At 37.5% G+C, this 17,310-nt stretch overlaps 1 protein-coding gene across 5 annotated transcripts in view; it reads left to right on the plus strand.

Annotated features, from left to right (window-relative positions):
- The window catches only part of RXFP1 (relaxin family peptide receptor 1), a 143,484-nt gene that overhangs the window by 73,973 nt on the left and 52,201 nt on the right, over positions 1–17,310 (plus strand). For 3 of the 5 annotated variants that reach the window (XM_055111973.2, XM_034959327.4, XM_034959328.4), the window contains exons 3-4: positions 9,543–9,641; positions 15,398–15,584. In XM_055111973.2, coding sequence (XP_054967948.1) covers positions 9,599–9,641; positions 15,398–15,584 — 230 coding nt within the window. In that variant the 5' untranslated portion in view covers positions 9,543–9,598. The remainder of the gene's footprint in view (positions 1–9,542; positions 9,642–15,397; positions 15,585–17,310) is intronic. The other 2 variants (XM_003822540.6, XM_063603967.1) reach the window with 1 other exon arrangement.

Genomic DNA, 17,310 nt, shown 5'->3' on the forward strand with positions numbered 1-17,310 from the left:
TCCATAAACAGTTGCCTCCAAGAGGTATTAAGACCCCAGAAAGAGGTATATGTATTCTGTCCCGCAAACTACTGTTGTCATTAAATTCAAAGAAACTCCACACAGTTTGATGAATTGCTCTGCCTGGCCAGCCTGCATTCCAACGTTTACTCTGGTGGCCTAGGGCACCTCTGCTCTTGTGGGTAATAACCTCATTTTACTTTATGAGCAAAAGATGTTCCACTGTGTTCGAAGAATGAGTACTGAAAGTTGAATAAATATGTGAGAATCAGAAATGCTCCACTTTAGGGCCAGACATGGTGGCTCATGCCTGTAATCCCAGCACTTTGGGAGGCTGAGGTGGGTGGATCACAAGGTCAGGAGTTCGAGACCAGCCTGGCCAACATGGTGAAACCCCGTCTCTACTAAAGATACAAAAAATTAGCTGGGCATGGTGGTGCGTCCCTGTAATCCCAGCTACTCAGGAGGCAGAGGCAGGAGAATTGCTTGAACCTGGGAGGCGGAGGTTGCAGTGAGCCAAGATCATGCCACTGCACTCCAGCCTGGGCAACAGGGTAAGACTCTGTCTCAAAAAAAAAAAAAAAAAGAAAGGCTCCACTTTGCATAAATCCAAGCCTTATAAGTTAACCACTTATTTATTAATCAATAAGCATGTATACTTATTAAACTATCACATTTAGCCTTTCATTTTCATAAATGATCATACCATTTAACATGACATCATCACACACTCTGTTCTGGCCTCTTCTCTGACAGAGACATAAGTCCCGCAACCAAACATCAAGGGAGCCCAGGAGTGACCCTGCAAATCGACAGGAATGTTTCTGAGGACTACCTGCATCTGAGCCACCTGGGGGGCTGTGAAAGATGCTGAGTCCTAACCCCCCACCCCAGAAATGCTAATCTAATAAGTAGGAGTAAAGCCTAGGAATCTGCATTTTTTAACAAATACCACAGATGACTATCAAACCAGTTTAAGTTTTGAAATAATTCATATGCCAATGGAGACAATTTTATTATCCAATTCATAACACCTAGAAAATGACTAGTCTAAATCATTAGTTTTTAACATTGGCAGACATCTAGTCACTTGGAAGGCTCGTTAAAACATAGATTGCTGGGCTCTCAGTTTGCAGAGTTTCTAATTCGGTGCATCTGAAGTAAGGCCCAAGAATTTGCTTTTCTTTCAAGTTCCCAGGTGATGCTGCTGCTGGTCCCAGATATACACTTTTGAAAACCACTGATCTAGACAGATAGTCTTCTTGTGCAAATGCAAAAGCAAACATTTTCAAAATGTACTAATAGGTGTCATATAGAAAGAGTTAAACAAAATTAAAGCTATTTCTTTATTGCCTGAGTTCTCGTTTCATCATACCAGCATGCATTATTAATTCCAAGTGGGGATAGAGGATGCAGCATTTCCCAAACATATGTTACCACAGAACTCTCTTCTCAAGGATACTCCTGAGAAACTATTTCAGAAAAGCCTGATAAAGCACTATGACAAGTTAATGCATCCAAGAAACTTGGAAGTTTCCTGTCCCCAATCAAATCTCATCCTTTGTCCTCATCCCCCAGTGCCAATGCCAGGGGAATCTAACAACATGGGGGGAGAGAGATGCCTTCTCCAGAATTCAAATTGGTATGCCTCACCCACTTTTCCATAAAACTAAATTATAACTAATACTTGGTACAAATGAAATCATGTTCATGCATTTTATGTACTTTAAACACTTTATGAGGACTAGTAAGAGCTAGATTTCAATGATATTAAAAGTACCTTATGACATTTTGAGCTGGATGATAAAAGAAAAAGAAAGATAAAAGTACCTTAGTAGTCACTGAGGTATACAAAAATACATAGATAAAAAAGATTTTCTACTATACTCTCATAAGGAGATAAAATATATACATCAATAAGCATAGCATGAAGCAGATTACAGTAAGTATAATAAGACCGTTATAAGCAAAATGCCCTTAAGTTGGGGACCACCCACATTAATCTTATTTGAGTGTCTTAAACTACTTGATGGTCGACATCTAGCAACTTTGCTTAAAAGCAATACACTCCGAGTCACAGGATTTTTCTGTGACTAAATTCTAGCTGTCCTCCAATGCAATGTGAGAAGGACCCTAGTTGACTATGGCAAATCCCATAATGCAGTTCTTCCAAAACTTGCTTTAAGACTAACCTAGGCCACTTATGAAAAATATAGATTTCCCAGACTCCATGCTGACCAAATAAATGAGAGTCTCCAGTGGAGAAGCCTGTAAATTTGTGTTTTTGATAAATGCCCCAGCTCTCAGTTTTTATTTTAGCATAAGAGAGACTGAGCTTTCTCTGAAGTGTCTTTAAGGACAGAAATCCAATCATTCATTCATTCAATCAACAAATATTTAGTAAGCTCATGCAGCATGCAAGATCAGATTTTTCTTAATCTATGTTTTTAGACTTTATTTACAGCATGACTATATCATTTTTAGCTGAAAAGCTCTTTTTTAGTAAAAATATTTGTTTTATTGGTGCCATTTTTACAACACTACCCATACATACTGGAAACCATATCCCCTAACACAATATTCTCTTCTGTGCGGTGCTTGTTCCACTACCCTAGACTGCCTTGAGATAAATCAGAGAATAAATTTCATCAGGATCATTACTGAAGTATGAAAAACCATTCTGATCACTGCCCTATACATCCTTAAAATATGAAGGACAAGGGATTTAAAATATAGAAACTTATACACCAAAAGCTGTTTTCTTTAAAATGCTAACTCCCCAACTTTGCAATTTTGGCAACATTTCCCATGTTCTATATTTCTGCTTTCTGCCTTCTGGTGGGAGGAAGTAATGGGTAGAAAGAGGAAAATACTTTGGAAAGGCAGAAAGCAAAGTAAAAGCTTATTACTAAAAGGCTTGTTTGTTTGATGATGTTGCTATTTAATAAACACAATGGTGAGGACAAAGGATTAGGAAATGGCACATAGCCCATGGTTTTAAGCATGGCATTATCTATTAATGGTAAAAAAAAAAAAATTCAGCAAATTGAAATTGTCTATTTGTAAAAGCTCAGTTAAATACAGGATCTGCTAAAGAAGCAGAGTGAAAGAAAAATCAGCATCTATGGCAGTCACCCAGCCACCTCTCATGAATTTCCTAGCAGCAGTGAAACATTACCCACAAAACAGCCCCGTGTTCTGGGATGCTGTCACTTCACCTAATTTCCATCACTGATCCTGAGGTAGGTGGATGTGGCAGTAACAGGAACATGAACGTGGTGCACAGAGTGAAGCGAGGCCCTGGTAGGCTGCAAGGTCGAAGCCTTCAAACCTTCACAAGCCCACTTCTCACTCACCTTCTGCAGATATGCATGAAGACTGTTTATATGAAAACTCAAAGCCTCAACATACTCTGACCTACCTACTTACATGCTTTATTTGTAACATCGATAAACATATAACCACTCATAACACTACTATGTTTTTGGTAAATTGTTTTTAGTAATACCTTGATTTGCAATACTTTCATTGATTTCATAAAGAAAAATAATGTGAATTTAAATTCCAGTTAATAACAACTTCTGGTTGTTATTTAAATAAACTTTTTTATAATTCACACAATTCTGATGTAAGAACCTCAATAACAGAAGTGAAACAGACAACAGAAAAATAAGCAGCAAATAGTAATAGCTAAATACTTAAAGCTGATGTCCCACAAAAGGTGAAATTCTATAGATAGAATGTAAACATTACATAAATTCTTTGGCCTAGAAAAGAAATACAATAATAATTTATTATTTTAATTGTTTAGTTATTTTTAATAAATCTGTTTCTTAGTCAGGTCACCTAACCTTCTTCAGTATCAATTTTTCTATCTGCAGTATCAATTTTTCTATCTGGGTTTCTGCTTATATATATCTGTAAGTGGAGATGATGATAATGACCAAATAGAGTTATGAGGATAAAATGGAGTACCTAGCACAACATAATGGGTACTTGCTAAATATGACTTCTTTCAGGGCTAAATGCTAACATTCAGCCTCTCCGTTAAAAGGGGTGAATGAAAGTCTCTCAAAGAATTCTCCTTATCTAAAGATATGAAACAAGTTTACAAAAGTAAACTTGCCAAAAGGTCAAAAAACTCTACAAAACTAGGAAAGGAAGACAATTCAATGCCATAAATTTCCAAAATCTCAAAACCTGACAGCCAAGGAAATATATGGTGATTCCGGAGCCCAGTAGAACAGAACATTTTGTAAGGCTCCTGATCCCATCCCCAGAACCCACGTGACTCTTTTTTTTAGGCAACCACAAAATTAAACTACACTAAATTTATGGGTTCAGAAAAAATGCACTGCTTTTTCACCCTCATGAGATTCCACTTGAGCTCCCCAAATTAACTAAATGTCTAATCATTGTTCCGCCGTACTTTAATCCAATGATTCAGTCAGCCTCCCCACATCTGTCATTGTTAAATGGAAAAAACCGGAAACTACTCTAGGTATATTAGACAGAAATTAGGTAAGCAGAATCTTCTCAGAAGGGCTGGAAGAGTGGATGTAAACAAAGTTGACATCCATGCTGTTGGATCCATCATGGCTGCGACTGACAACGGAGACAGCTGCTGCTCCCGCCCCCAACACAGCTGCCTCTCTCGACACCCACAAGGCTGGTAGTACCTGAAATCCCCTTCCACAATTGCTCCTATGTCTCTGTTTTAGACAGAGCAGCAAACAAATGACCTTACACCTCTCTTCTAACCAAGATACATGTGAGTGGATCCCAAATCCTGACTCTACAGGAGGTGTGAAATGTTGTCTGAAGTTTTTCAGTCTCTGCTGCACAGGAAAACACCAATGAAGTTGGGTCAATCTACAGCATATTCCACGACAGGTTCCTTGCAGTTGTACAATACAATGGCTGTTCCTCATGATCTGTTCCATTGGTGACTCAACATTTGTATGCATTTGCTCCTCAATTGCTTTTTGCCTAGGCCAGCATTGGGTTCAGATTTCAGTCAACAATCTAGCAAAACTACTGCTTGAGCTAACACATGGAATCCAGAAACTCCAGGAGGTCACTGTATTAGTCCGTTCTCATGCTGCTTTGAAGAAATACACGAGACTGAGTGATTTATAAAGAAAAGAGGTTTAATTGACTCACAATTTCACATGGCTTGGGAGGACTCAGGAAACTTACAATCGTGACCAAAGGCACCTCTTCACAGAGCAGCAGGAGAGAGAATGAGTGCCAAACAAAGGGAGAAGCCCCTTATAAAACCATCAGATCTCATGAAAACTCACTCACTAGCAGGAGAACAGCATGGGGGAACACGCCCCCATGATTCAATTATCTCCACCTGGTCCCACCCTTAACAAGTGGGTATTATTACAGTTCAAGGTGAGATTTGAGTGGCGGGGACACAGCCAAACCATATCAGATACCCAGATCGATTAGCTTTGCCTAACCTAAAGCTATATTTCTACTTCCTGGTCTAATGCTTGCAGAAGCCATTCTCATGCAAATTCCTTGGGTTTCTGCTTATATAAAATAGCAAAATCTTTTGGTATGTCAGTCTTCTCTAAGTCCAATTTGTGTTCTGCAGCATGCTGGGCTCTGGCTCCAGTTATAATAGGTTGAGAAGCAAAGAAGCCTGGTAATGAAAGGGCCTGAGGAGAGTTGGCAACTTATTTACCTCAAGTAAAGTAACTCATGTGTCTTCAAACAAACTACAACTAACCTCATCAGACAGGAAAGGGGAGCTGCTTTTGCTTGCAAGGGAGGTTTTGTGGGAAGGGGATTTAGAGTGGTCATATTCAACTGAACACACACGAACGTCCCAGTGCAATTCACAAGGTCTGTCTTGCCAATCAGTGTTCTAATGTTCACTTAAAAGATATGACAGACGGAGCACAGTGGCCCACACCTATAATCTCAGCACTTTAGGAGGCCAAGGTGGGAGGATCACTTGAGGCCAGGAGTTTCAGACCAGCCTTAGCAACACAGAGAGACCCCCATCTCTACAAAAATAAAAAATTAGCTGGGCATAGTGGTATGCATCTATAGTCCCAGCTACTCAGGAGGCTGAGGTGGGAGGATCCCTTGAGCCCAGGAGTTTGGGGCTGCAGTGAGCTATGATCACACCACTGCACTCTAACCTAGGCAACAGAGTGAGACCCTGTCTCAAAAAAAATTTTTTTTTAATGATATGACAAAATATGAATTCAACTTACACTGTAACTTAACAACCCATAGGATCAGATTCTATATAATATAGGGATACATCAGTCCTAAGCTAAGGCCACAAGAAATAAAAGATTATCTGAGGGTAGTTCTATCACCCAGGCTGGAGTGCAGTGTGCAATCTCAGCTCACTGCAACCTCTGCCCCCCCAGTTCAAGCGATTCTCACGCCTCAGCCTCCCAAGTAGCTGGGACTACAGGCATGTATCACCATGGCTGGCTAATTTTTGTATTTCTAATGGGGGTTTCTCCACCTTGGCCAGACTGGTCTCAAAATCCTGACCTCAAGTGATCTGCCCGCTTCGGCCTCCCAAAGTGCGGGGATTCCAAGCATGAGCCACTGTGCCCAGCTGTTTCCTTTCTTTAATCTCTCCAGAGCTATTTCTTTAGCAATCCCACTTCACAACCCTTGAAATTTCTCATTCTCATTCTAATGATTTATCATAGCAAGAACTTTGCCAGAGTCTAGGCTTCTAACAGACACATCATTCCAGGAAGCCATAGCAATAATTTAAGTGACTTCTTTTTGTCACTGTGTACCATTAATTATGAGAGTCCCATGTTCTAATAATAACATGATTGCCGTTATCTGTAAGAAGAATCGGAATAGATAACCCATCCGATGTTTCCATCCTTGAGATGTCTGAGAGTCTGTTATCTGTAACCCCTTCTGGAAGGAGGAAACAGAAACCACTCTAGATATTTTTGGGAAAGAGAAGCTTAAGAAAAAAATATATTTTATACAGGAAAAATGTGTTCGTAGAATCATTTTAAAGGCTGCAGAAGGAGTCAGAGGTAGGGAATACACCACTGTATAGTTGCAAGCCCAAGATCAAGAAGCATTTGCTTCTGTCACAACTGCTACTGCTAATCATCTCTACATCCATGAAACTGGGACCCTGAGGCTAGCTGCAGTAACTGCCCTAACTGCCACTAGATATCCATGAGGCTGGTGTGTATAAACCTCAGGTCTCACAAGAGTGCATCCAATTGGTAGAAGCTTATCTATAACAAGAATCCTGGCTACTTAGGGTCTGGAAAACACATATTTAAGTTACCAACTTCTGAAGAATACGAAAGCATTCTAAAGTGGGGGTAGAATAAAAGAGGAGCAAACATTCACAAAAGCCACCACAGTCTCAGGAAGTTTTAGTCTCTATTTGGCTATATATGCTGACTCTTTCAAATCTCCTTCTCCTACTCCTGTTTCTCTGCCTAACATATCAACTGATGCATGTGTTAAGAGTTGGGCAGGCACCTTGAACTTGTTCCTGGGTGTTCAGGGGCTGGTATTTGCTGGTTTCTGGGGCACTGTACCTTGTCCACGAAGTTACTGATGGCCTTCTAGAGTCCCATACAGAAGTCTGCAGTGGCTCACGCCTAATAATCCCAGCACTTTTCGAGGCCAAAGCAGGTGGATCACCTCACCCGAGAAGTTCAAGACCAGCCTGGGCAACATAGCAAAACCCCATCTCTACAAAAAAAAAAAAAAAATTAGTCGTGGTGGTGCACCCCTATAATGCCAGCTACTCAGGAGCCTGAGGGAGGAGGATCACTTGAGCCCAAGAGGGAGAGGTTGCAGTGAGCTGAGATTGCACCACTGCATTCCAGCCTCAGTGACAGAGCAAGACGCTGTCTCAAAAAACTTTTTTAATTTTAAAAATTTTAAAAGAAATCAATGCTAGACTTAATACTAACTTACAGAAATAGGACAAACTTTTATAACTTCACTCTCTGTTCATATGTTTGGGCATCCTTAGGGAGTCCTGGTAGCATTCAGGAAAAAATTTAGAAGGTCTAGAGAAGATCACATACAAACCCCTACCAAGAGAATGAAGGCTTGTACCATGTGCAGAGATCCCCAGAGAAACTGCTTCTTCATCCCTGTTCACTAGTCCACTCTATCACTTGCTTGACTGCACTGTCTCTTATGTTTCAAAGTAACTAAAAGATCATTAGGAATTTTGTGAGAAAAGCTGTCTTCCTTTTATCCCACAAATAAAATCTTCCATTTTTTTAAAAGTGACATAGGAGTTTAAAATAGAAATAAGAAAATATAGAAATATATATATAAGCACTCAGAGAATAATCACTTTAGATAACATGGTGCCTTTCAAAAAAGAAAAAGAGAAAAGAAATGAGATCATGCCAGTCATGTTTTCTTTCTTTCTTAAAAGTTAATTGGCCAGGCATGGTGGCTTACACCTGTAATCCCAGCACTCTGGGGGGCCGAGGCTGGTGGATCACCTGAGGTCAGGAGTTCCAGACCAGCCTGGCCAACATGGTGAAACCCCGTCTCTACTAGAAATACAAAAATTTGCTAGGCGTGGTGGCGGGTGCCTGGAATCCTAGCTACTCGGGAGGCTGAGGCAGGAGAATCACTTGAGCCTGGGACACAGAGGTTGCAGTGAGCCAAGATAGTGCCATTGCCCTCCAGCCTGGGCTACGGGAGCAAAACTCCATCTCAAAAATAAATAAATAAAATAACATAAAAAAAGTTAATCATCATGGCTGTCTAGCCATGTTTATACATCTCCAACATCAGTTTTAGAGATTGAAGATGATGTAGGGAAACATAATTATTGTAAAATACTAAGAACAGTGTGCCATATTTGGATATGTCTAAAATACTGCTTCTTAAAACGTCAAAATATTACTTACTTCAGGAACACCTATAGTGCTTGTTAAAAACAGAGAATAGTCAGGGCATGGTGGCACACACCTGTAATCCCAACACTTTGGGGGGCCGAGGCGGGCAGATTTGAGGCCAGGAGTTAGAGACCAGCCTGGCCAACATAGTGAAACCCCATCTCTACTAAAAAAAAAAAAATTAACCAGATGTGGTGTCAAGTTCCCGTAGTCCCAGCTACTCGGGAGGCTGAGGCAGGAGAATCACTTGAACAAGGGAGGTGGAGGTTGCAGTGAGCTGAGATCGTGCCACAGCACTCCACCTGGGCGACCAGGCGATACTCTGTCTCAAAAAAAAAAAAAAACAACAAAAAAAAAAAAAAAAAAAAAACTGGAGAATGGTTTTTTCATAATTTACTCCCCCAAAATGTTTTTAATCAAAATAATTAAATTAAATTTAAAATGGTGACTAGGGAGCCCATCTCAGACTATAAAATGAGAATCTCCAGGTGGGGGTCCATAAATTCACATTTATAGCAAGTTTCCAGATAATGTTTATCTCGCTACATTTGGAGAACCACTGGACTGTTTTAAAGAGAGGACCTATCTCCCCACAATATACCAGAATATTTCTGTTCCTTGAACTTTTTTGTTCTCTGATTTTTATTTTAGGAGACAACAATGGATGGTCTCTACAATTTGACAAATATTTTGCCAGTTACTACAAAATGACTTCCCAATATCCTTTTGAGGCAGAAACACCTGAATGTTGTAAGTAATCGGAGCAGTTATTTTCTTTTCCATGAGTTTTCATAAGACACCATTTTTAAAAGTTTGATTCAACATTTAAAAAAAAGATTGCATCTCAATCTGGAAATCAGTTTTAATTAAAGAAACTTAAAAATTCGTAAGAGGTCAATTATAGTTTTCTAATTGCAAACTCTATTAAATATACAACTTTAACTAGGAAAATTTATTTCAAAAAAGACTCAGGGATCTTAAGTGTAGAAGTAATAAATGGTGTCAGATATTGTTATGAACAAAATCAATGTCAGTCAAGGATGTTATTTTATATGACTTCTCTTTTCACAATCACTATAAAGTGTGATGTAAAGAAAACAGAGAAAGTAGAGAGGGCAGAAAAGCTGTTTGGATTTTAATGTTTGCTAGAAAGAAATTCTTCTGAGCTGCAAAACCCTTATTCATTATAACCCACTATGTTCAGTCATACACTGAAAACTTACAAAAACACTGGAGGGGTATGGAAGGTATAAACCTGAGGATTAACTATAATATTTTAGATCAGAAAGATATATGAAAATAACTCCTCTTAAATAAATTTTGTCTGTTCTAATAAATTATGCAAATGTAAATCCATACCTTGGAGCTGTCATTTTGACCCTAGCTTTTCAAAACCTTGGTTTAAAAGCAAGGCATATTTGCTATTCCTCTGACATTCCAGACATGGTTCCATATCACAGCCTCTATACTGACTGTTCTTTCAGAAACTTTCTCCCATGTATCTGCTTAGTTGGTGACCCTCACCTTATTCAGGGCCCTGTTTGAATCAAAGAAGACTGCACCGATAACACTGTATAAAACAGCCGCGTCCTCAGCCCTACCCTCATTACTCTATCAGCTTACTCTGTGTTATTTTCTGGGGTGGCACTATCATAATTGCTGGTGGTAGTGGTGCTGGTTGTGGTGGTGTATGAATTATCTCATTAGATCCTAAGCACTATGACAATGACTCTGACAATAGGTACTTTGTTTGACTTTTTTTTTTTTGCTGCTCTTCTAGTGCCTAAAATAAATAGTGCTTTGCACATAGTGAGCACTCAATAAATTATTGTTGAAGTCTATATAGGAGGCTATAGATAGGATGTTTTGTTTTATTTTTCATCTTTGTATCTGCCCAGAAGCATACATATTTAATGGGTTAATTATGGTTACAGTAAAACCCAGTTGAATTTTTTAAGCCCAGTTGAATTAGTATATTTTAAACATGTATTTTTTTATAATAATTTTTCTTATAGCTAAAACTTTTAGTTTTTTAGCTAACAATAAAAACATTCACAGAATTCTTTGCTGGGTTTTAAATTCATGGTTTATTTTTATCCTTTTTTGATTCTGAAGCATGCCAGATTAACAATATGTCTGAATAATTGAGGCTTTATTTATGTAAATGTTATATAATAATAACAACTACATTTTAATAACAAATGCTTAGGTGGTTATTTTATAACATTATTTTTCTAAGGGTGCATTATCCTAAGTTATGTCTTTAGTCGTAGATATAAGCACAATGTATTATGTAGGCAATGATTTAACTATTGTAGAGTTCAATTATTTAAAAGAGTAAAATTTTACACTATGAGTTCTAGAAAATACATGTTTATACATAGAGCCACAGTTTATCTTTTGCTAGTCCTAGTAAATGCTAATTATTCAATTCTCTTACTCATCATCACGTTTTCTATTCTCTCCGTTTTGTACAACTTATATCACTCCCACCTTCCCAAAGCATTATCTGGGCAGCTTTGAATGGAAAACAGTCATGAATGAGCAATCAATGGCTATTCACTACAAAATGGTGGAGAGGTGACTAAGAGTTTATTTTAGACAAATTTTATATCATATATTTAGTTTCTTCATATCACCTGGCAATGCCAGCTCCTCCTCTGTTCTTTTTTTCCTATATAGTGCCTTCCTGGTCATATCCTTTTCGTAAAACCATTTAAGATGAATAGGTAATGGCCACATATTAAATACTAGTGTTATGAATTAGTAGATCAACAAAATATGAAATATTAAAATGTAAGGATTGCCTATCTGTTGCAAATATAAAGTTTTTTCTCTTGCAAAAATTATTTTTAAAAAAGCAAGGCATAGAGGAAGAAATCCTTTGCTATATTTTTTTCTTTATGTTCTACCATAAATTGTAAAGTCTAGCTTTTTAAATTTTTAATATTTTTTATCTTCACTACTCAAATGAGGTTAATCAAATACTACTAACAATCTCCAGTTTAAGGGGATAGACGTCACTCTTATGAGATTCACAGGGTACTCAGCAATCTGTCTCAGCATCATGCCATTATTTAGAGGGAGACCAAATAATTTGTCCATTAAAAAGCTAAAAATTGGCTGGGCACAGTGGCTCACACTTATAATCCCAGCACTTTGTGAGGCTGAGGTAGGAAGATCTCACTTGAGACCAGGAGTTCAAGACCAGCCTGGGCAACATAGTGAGACCCCAATCTCTCCAAAAAAAAAAAAAATTAAAACTTAGCTGTGCTACTCAGGAGCCCAGGAGATTGAAGCTGCAGTGAGCTGTGATTGAGCCACTGTGCTCCAGCCTAGGCAACAGAACAAAACTCTCTCTCAGAGGCAGAAAAAAAAAAAAGCTAAAAGTTTTTGGGAAAGGAAAAAGTTAATAGATATAATTTAACTGATAATATAATGTTTAAAATAATGAAGTAAGCCATGTTGTCTCAAAACAGTTTTTTTCTTTTATCATATATTGTTTTCTTTTTATTTCTTAATTTTTTTTTTTTGAGATGGAGTTTCACTCTTGTTGCCCAGACTGGAGTGCAATGGCGCAATCTTGGCTCACTGCAACCTCTGCCTCCCAGGTTCAAGTGATTCTTCTGCCTCAGCCTCCCGAGTAGGGATTACAGACATGTGCCACCACGCCTGGCTAATTATGTATTTTTAGTAGAAACGAGATTTCTCCACGTTGGTCAGGCTGGTCTTGAACTCCCAACCTCAGGTGATCCACCCGCCTCAGCCTCCCGAAGTGCTGGGATTACAGGCATGAGCCACTGCGCCTGGTCTATCTCTTAAATTTTAATTGAATCTTTTAATACCTCACCTTATTCCCAAAAGGATTTTCAGCAACTTACAATTAAAATACAGCTACTAAAAGCCTTAAACCATTAACATGATATAAAAGACAAAAGTTCAGTGGTGAGTGGAAAGCGAATGACAAAGAAAAATTAAGAAAATCCTTCCTGAGAAAAGTTCAGTGACTTCATCCGAAGCCTAGTTATGAATTTCATAGCTGTTAAGTCCAAGAGAGAAAATAATGGGTTACATAACTTTCATAGTTTGTAAAGCAAAACAAACAAATGGGGAAAAACCAGATAAGTCAGCAAGAGAAATATATTTTTGCCTGATCCTGCACCCTGGAAGACATTTGTCACAAGTATAATTACATAAAAGGAATGAGGCTATGTAATAAATGCTGTATTAAAAAAAAAGAAGTAATTTTTTTCATCAGTACTTAACAAAAACAAATATATCATTGAGAGTTAAAGACAATTTGTGGGGGGGAGTGCAGCTAATAACTAAATATATTTTTCAGACTTGAAAACAGTGTAAAAATAGAATGGCAAGTGTAGTGTAAAACTTGGGGTTAAAATTTAAGTTAAGGTTCCTAGTGTCCCACCTTATTTAAAGCAGATTATTATAGGGATTTATTGGAAATTAAACTGAGCAAAGCTTATAATCATTTTTGACTAGAATAATGTGAGGAATTCACATTATTAAAGTCATCTCTCAAGGGCAATATAATGGAAAATATAATATCTATCATGAGCCAATAAATTAACAAAATTTAAGTTTAAAGGATTTGAAAAGTACAGAGATTTGGAAAGAATTATTTACTCAACCATAATTTGACAATTCAGAAGCTACCAGCATTAACTTGCTACTGCATTACTCGTCTTTTTTTATTTTAACGTAGTTGAAATTTCCTATACAACCCATTTTTATCAAATTTTCAATTAGCATTTCGGCATAATCAGGTATCCATATTACTACAACATCTTTTAAAATATTCCGTGTAATAGTATATTTTGTAAGTGACATAATTTCCTTAATCATTCCTTGGCTGTTGGATATTTATGTGTTGTTTTTTCATTTTTCCCTATTGCAGATAACCCTGTAATCAACATATATGAATTATCTTAATTTAGTCTCTGTATATGAAAAAAACACACTGTGATTAACGCTAATTTCACTGCCCTCCGTTTCTGCTCTTCCTACTTCATTCTCAGGACCTTCATCTTCCTTCCCAACCTTTTCCATCCCATCCCCACAGCATACACACAGACTCACATATGAGATATGATTGTAACTTAAAGAGACAGCATCAGTTTTCAGACATCCACAACCAAAGTGGGTACTTGCAACTATAAAACTGTTGTAAAGTTCTTGGCAGATACTCTGTTTATATTAAACACTAAATCTAGGTTATGGTCCTGATCTCTTGTAACCCTGTGAAGAAGTCTCTGGAGATATTTGGGAGGAGAGGAAGAACACATGTCACCCCATATCTGAGCCAAAAAGCTCCTCATGAACAGTCATTCACAGAGGTCTCTGCTTAGCCACTGAGACGCTTGCTTGCTCTCTCTGCAAGTTTCACCATAAAGGTCAGAAACTGGAAGCCTACCAGCAGAAAACTCTCATAGATGGTTTTGTTTGTCCAATAATATTTTTAAATGTTTTCAGTTAGCTAATATCAGTTTTTAAATAGATAGTTATATATAAAACATTGTATTTCTGGCTTCTTTGAGGAAGTTGGTAGATGTAGCTACACATGTTCCTATTCTAATATGGCAACAGATGAGAGAAGCCGTTGCACTTGGACATCTGTACACAGTCTACAGTGACATTGCCTGACCGCTGGAGACACTGGAGTCTGTAACCCCTGCTGTATAGGTTAGGGCTCCGGAAGTCAATATGGGGGGAAAACGTTTCTCATTGCTCTCAGGAATTCGCCATTCCCCATCAGAGCAGGAATCAAACTATATTTATTATCCTAAATAATAATCTCATTATTCTGTTTAGCTATATGAATACATCATTGCAAATCTCTAATAGACTTTAGATGTATTGACTCACATCCTAACACTATCGCTACAGCCCCACAAGATGGCCAAGGTCATACACCTCATTCTCCCTCTCTTTCCAACACCAAACACCAGTGAAAATAGAATCCTATGCAGAAAAAACATTCACTCCCATAAGTAAACTTTTATTCATCCTTTACCCCTATTTAAGCCAAAAGATTTTTTAAAAAATTATTTGAAGAACTCCTGATTAAAAAAAAACAATAGACACTATCATTTGCCTTTAGTTCTCCTCGTTCTTGCTAGTTAAAAGTGATTTATTCCTCCTTTAAAGGTTTTGATTATGCTAAATAGATACTTTATTTTTAAGTGGCAGTTGTAGTATGAACATTAAGCCTCATCACACATTATCATGTCAATCCTTAGCAGACTGTTATCCATTCATTGCAAAATGAATGAAATAAGAGCAGATTATTTCATTCATTTTGCAATGAATGGAGAACAGTCTGCTATTTTTTAAAAAATACATGAGCTAGTGTGTGTTTCCAAATGTTAATGCTCTACCATCATTTTAAGGTTAAATTAAAAGCAAACTTTGGAGCCTTAATTTAAAGCATTGCCTAAATTGCCTACGTAGCACATGATATGCTTTTGTACTAAATGATTTTCTCATAGCTTTTCATTTCTTTCTTTTCATTACCCTCCTCTTCCTGGTCCCTCACTGTCATCATGCCTTACCACTTCCCCTTGATTCAGTGGTCGGTTCTGTGCCAGTGCAATGTCTTTGCCAAGGTCTGGAGCTTGACTGTGATGAAACCAATTTACGAGCTGTTCCATCGGTTTCTTCAAATGTGACTGCAATGTAAGTAGAAAAGAATTACTTCATCCTGACAGCCGGGTAGCACCTGTAAAATTGTATTATAATTAAGACCGTGTGATTATTAATAATATATTTTTATTAAAAGATGATGTCATTTTTCCTGGGTCAGGTATAATAATTACTGATATTTATTTTGCATTTATTAAATGCTAGACCCCACCTTAAATTATTCTTTATATTAACCCCTCATAATAATCCTGCAAGGTATGGAGTGTCACCATATTTTATCTAAACAAAAAAAGTCATCAATTGCATGTGCTACTAAAGAAAAAATGGCTTCTAATTAAACTATTACATAGAGCTTTCCTATTACATAGAATTTTCACTTGACATTTATTGAAAGAACTCTTTTAGAATTTATTGGACCCAAATTTTAATATAATCTGATGTGTAAGTTAAAAAAGAAAATAAGGTAAATTGGATAAGATAGTCCCCCCAAAATGTCATATTTAAAATCTGTTCTGAATCACATTTTGAGTCATAGATGTTAATGTTGTTGTTTTCTTAAGGAATTCAAACTTACATATGTAAAAAAATTATCACCATAAGTGGTTTGTTGATTTCTAGTACCTGTAATGTTAGTTTCCAGTACTAATTTGAATTCAACGAACTTCAGCAACACGAACATATACATTTGACTGAAACTTTTTTAAAAGAAATTAGTGGAGGACAGCTATTTTAATCCAATATTTTTGCTGAGTTTCTTTTTTCATTTAGATACCTCAGTGCCTTGTGGCTCTCACTTTTGGGTATATGAGGACAAAATAAGAGTAATTCTTGAGTTTATGCATATTGACAGGTGTTACCGTTTTCAAACCAAACCACATAATACAGCAATTGAAATACTTGATATATGAGGTAAGAGCTACAACTCAGAGTTCCTGTGCATAGTGGTTCCATTGAAATCCCAGATCTGAGAAGTTTACCCAATTTGTGGTGGCCAGGGAATATGAACTGAAAATATCAGCAGAGTTTTCCAAAAGAGGGAACATTTCCACTTGAACTAAGGAAAAGAAGAGCTCTTCAGCATTTTATCCTCTTCTTGCCTTACCATGGCTCTTTCTCATAGCAATTAGTCCTGCTAGAAAAAAGTAATAATCCCCCAAAAGAACCTGAGGTCCTATGGAGCACTTCTCTGATTTAAATTCTAACTGGAAATTCTGAGTATAAGAATTTATGAATAGTCTGGGCAACACAGAGAGAGCCCATCACTACAAAAAAAAATTAAAATTAGCCAGGTATGATGGCCCACACCTGTAGTCTCAGCTACTTGGAGGCTGAGGCAAGGGGATCACTTGAGCCTGGGAGGTCAAGGCTGCAGTGAGCTATGATCAAGCCACTGCACTCCAGCCTGGATGACAAAGTGAGATCCTGCCTCAAACAAAAGAAAAAGAATTTATGATTTCATTCTATTTTCTGAGAAAAAAATCATAATCCTTCTCCACTGCTTGTATCAAATTACTAGAAAATCCAAATCAAAGGATATTCTGATGCAGCCAATTTCATTTTTCATTTTCCCACGAGTAAGATTTGAATCCATTCTTTAACAATTCGACCAACATTTGTAAAATAAAGAACAGAGAAAGAAAGCTGGGGGAATGGAGGGGAATAAGGCAATGGCTAACTAGAGAGGGCATGCCCCACACAAAGGTTGAATCATTGAATTAATTCCCATTCAATTTTTAAAATTGTCGTGATCTAGTATACA

This window comes from Pan paniscus, chromosome 3 (genome assembly GCF_029289425.2).
Source record: "Pan paniscus chromosome 3, NHGRI_mPanPan1-v2.0_pri, whole genome shotgun sequence".
NCBI lineage: Eukaryota > Metazoa > Chordata > Mammalia > Primates > Hominidae > Pan > Pan paniscus.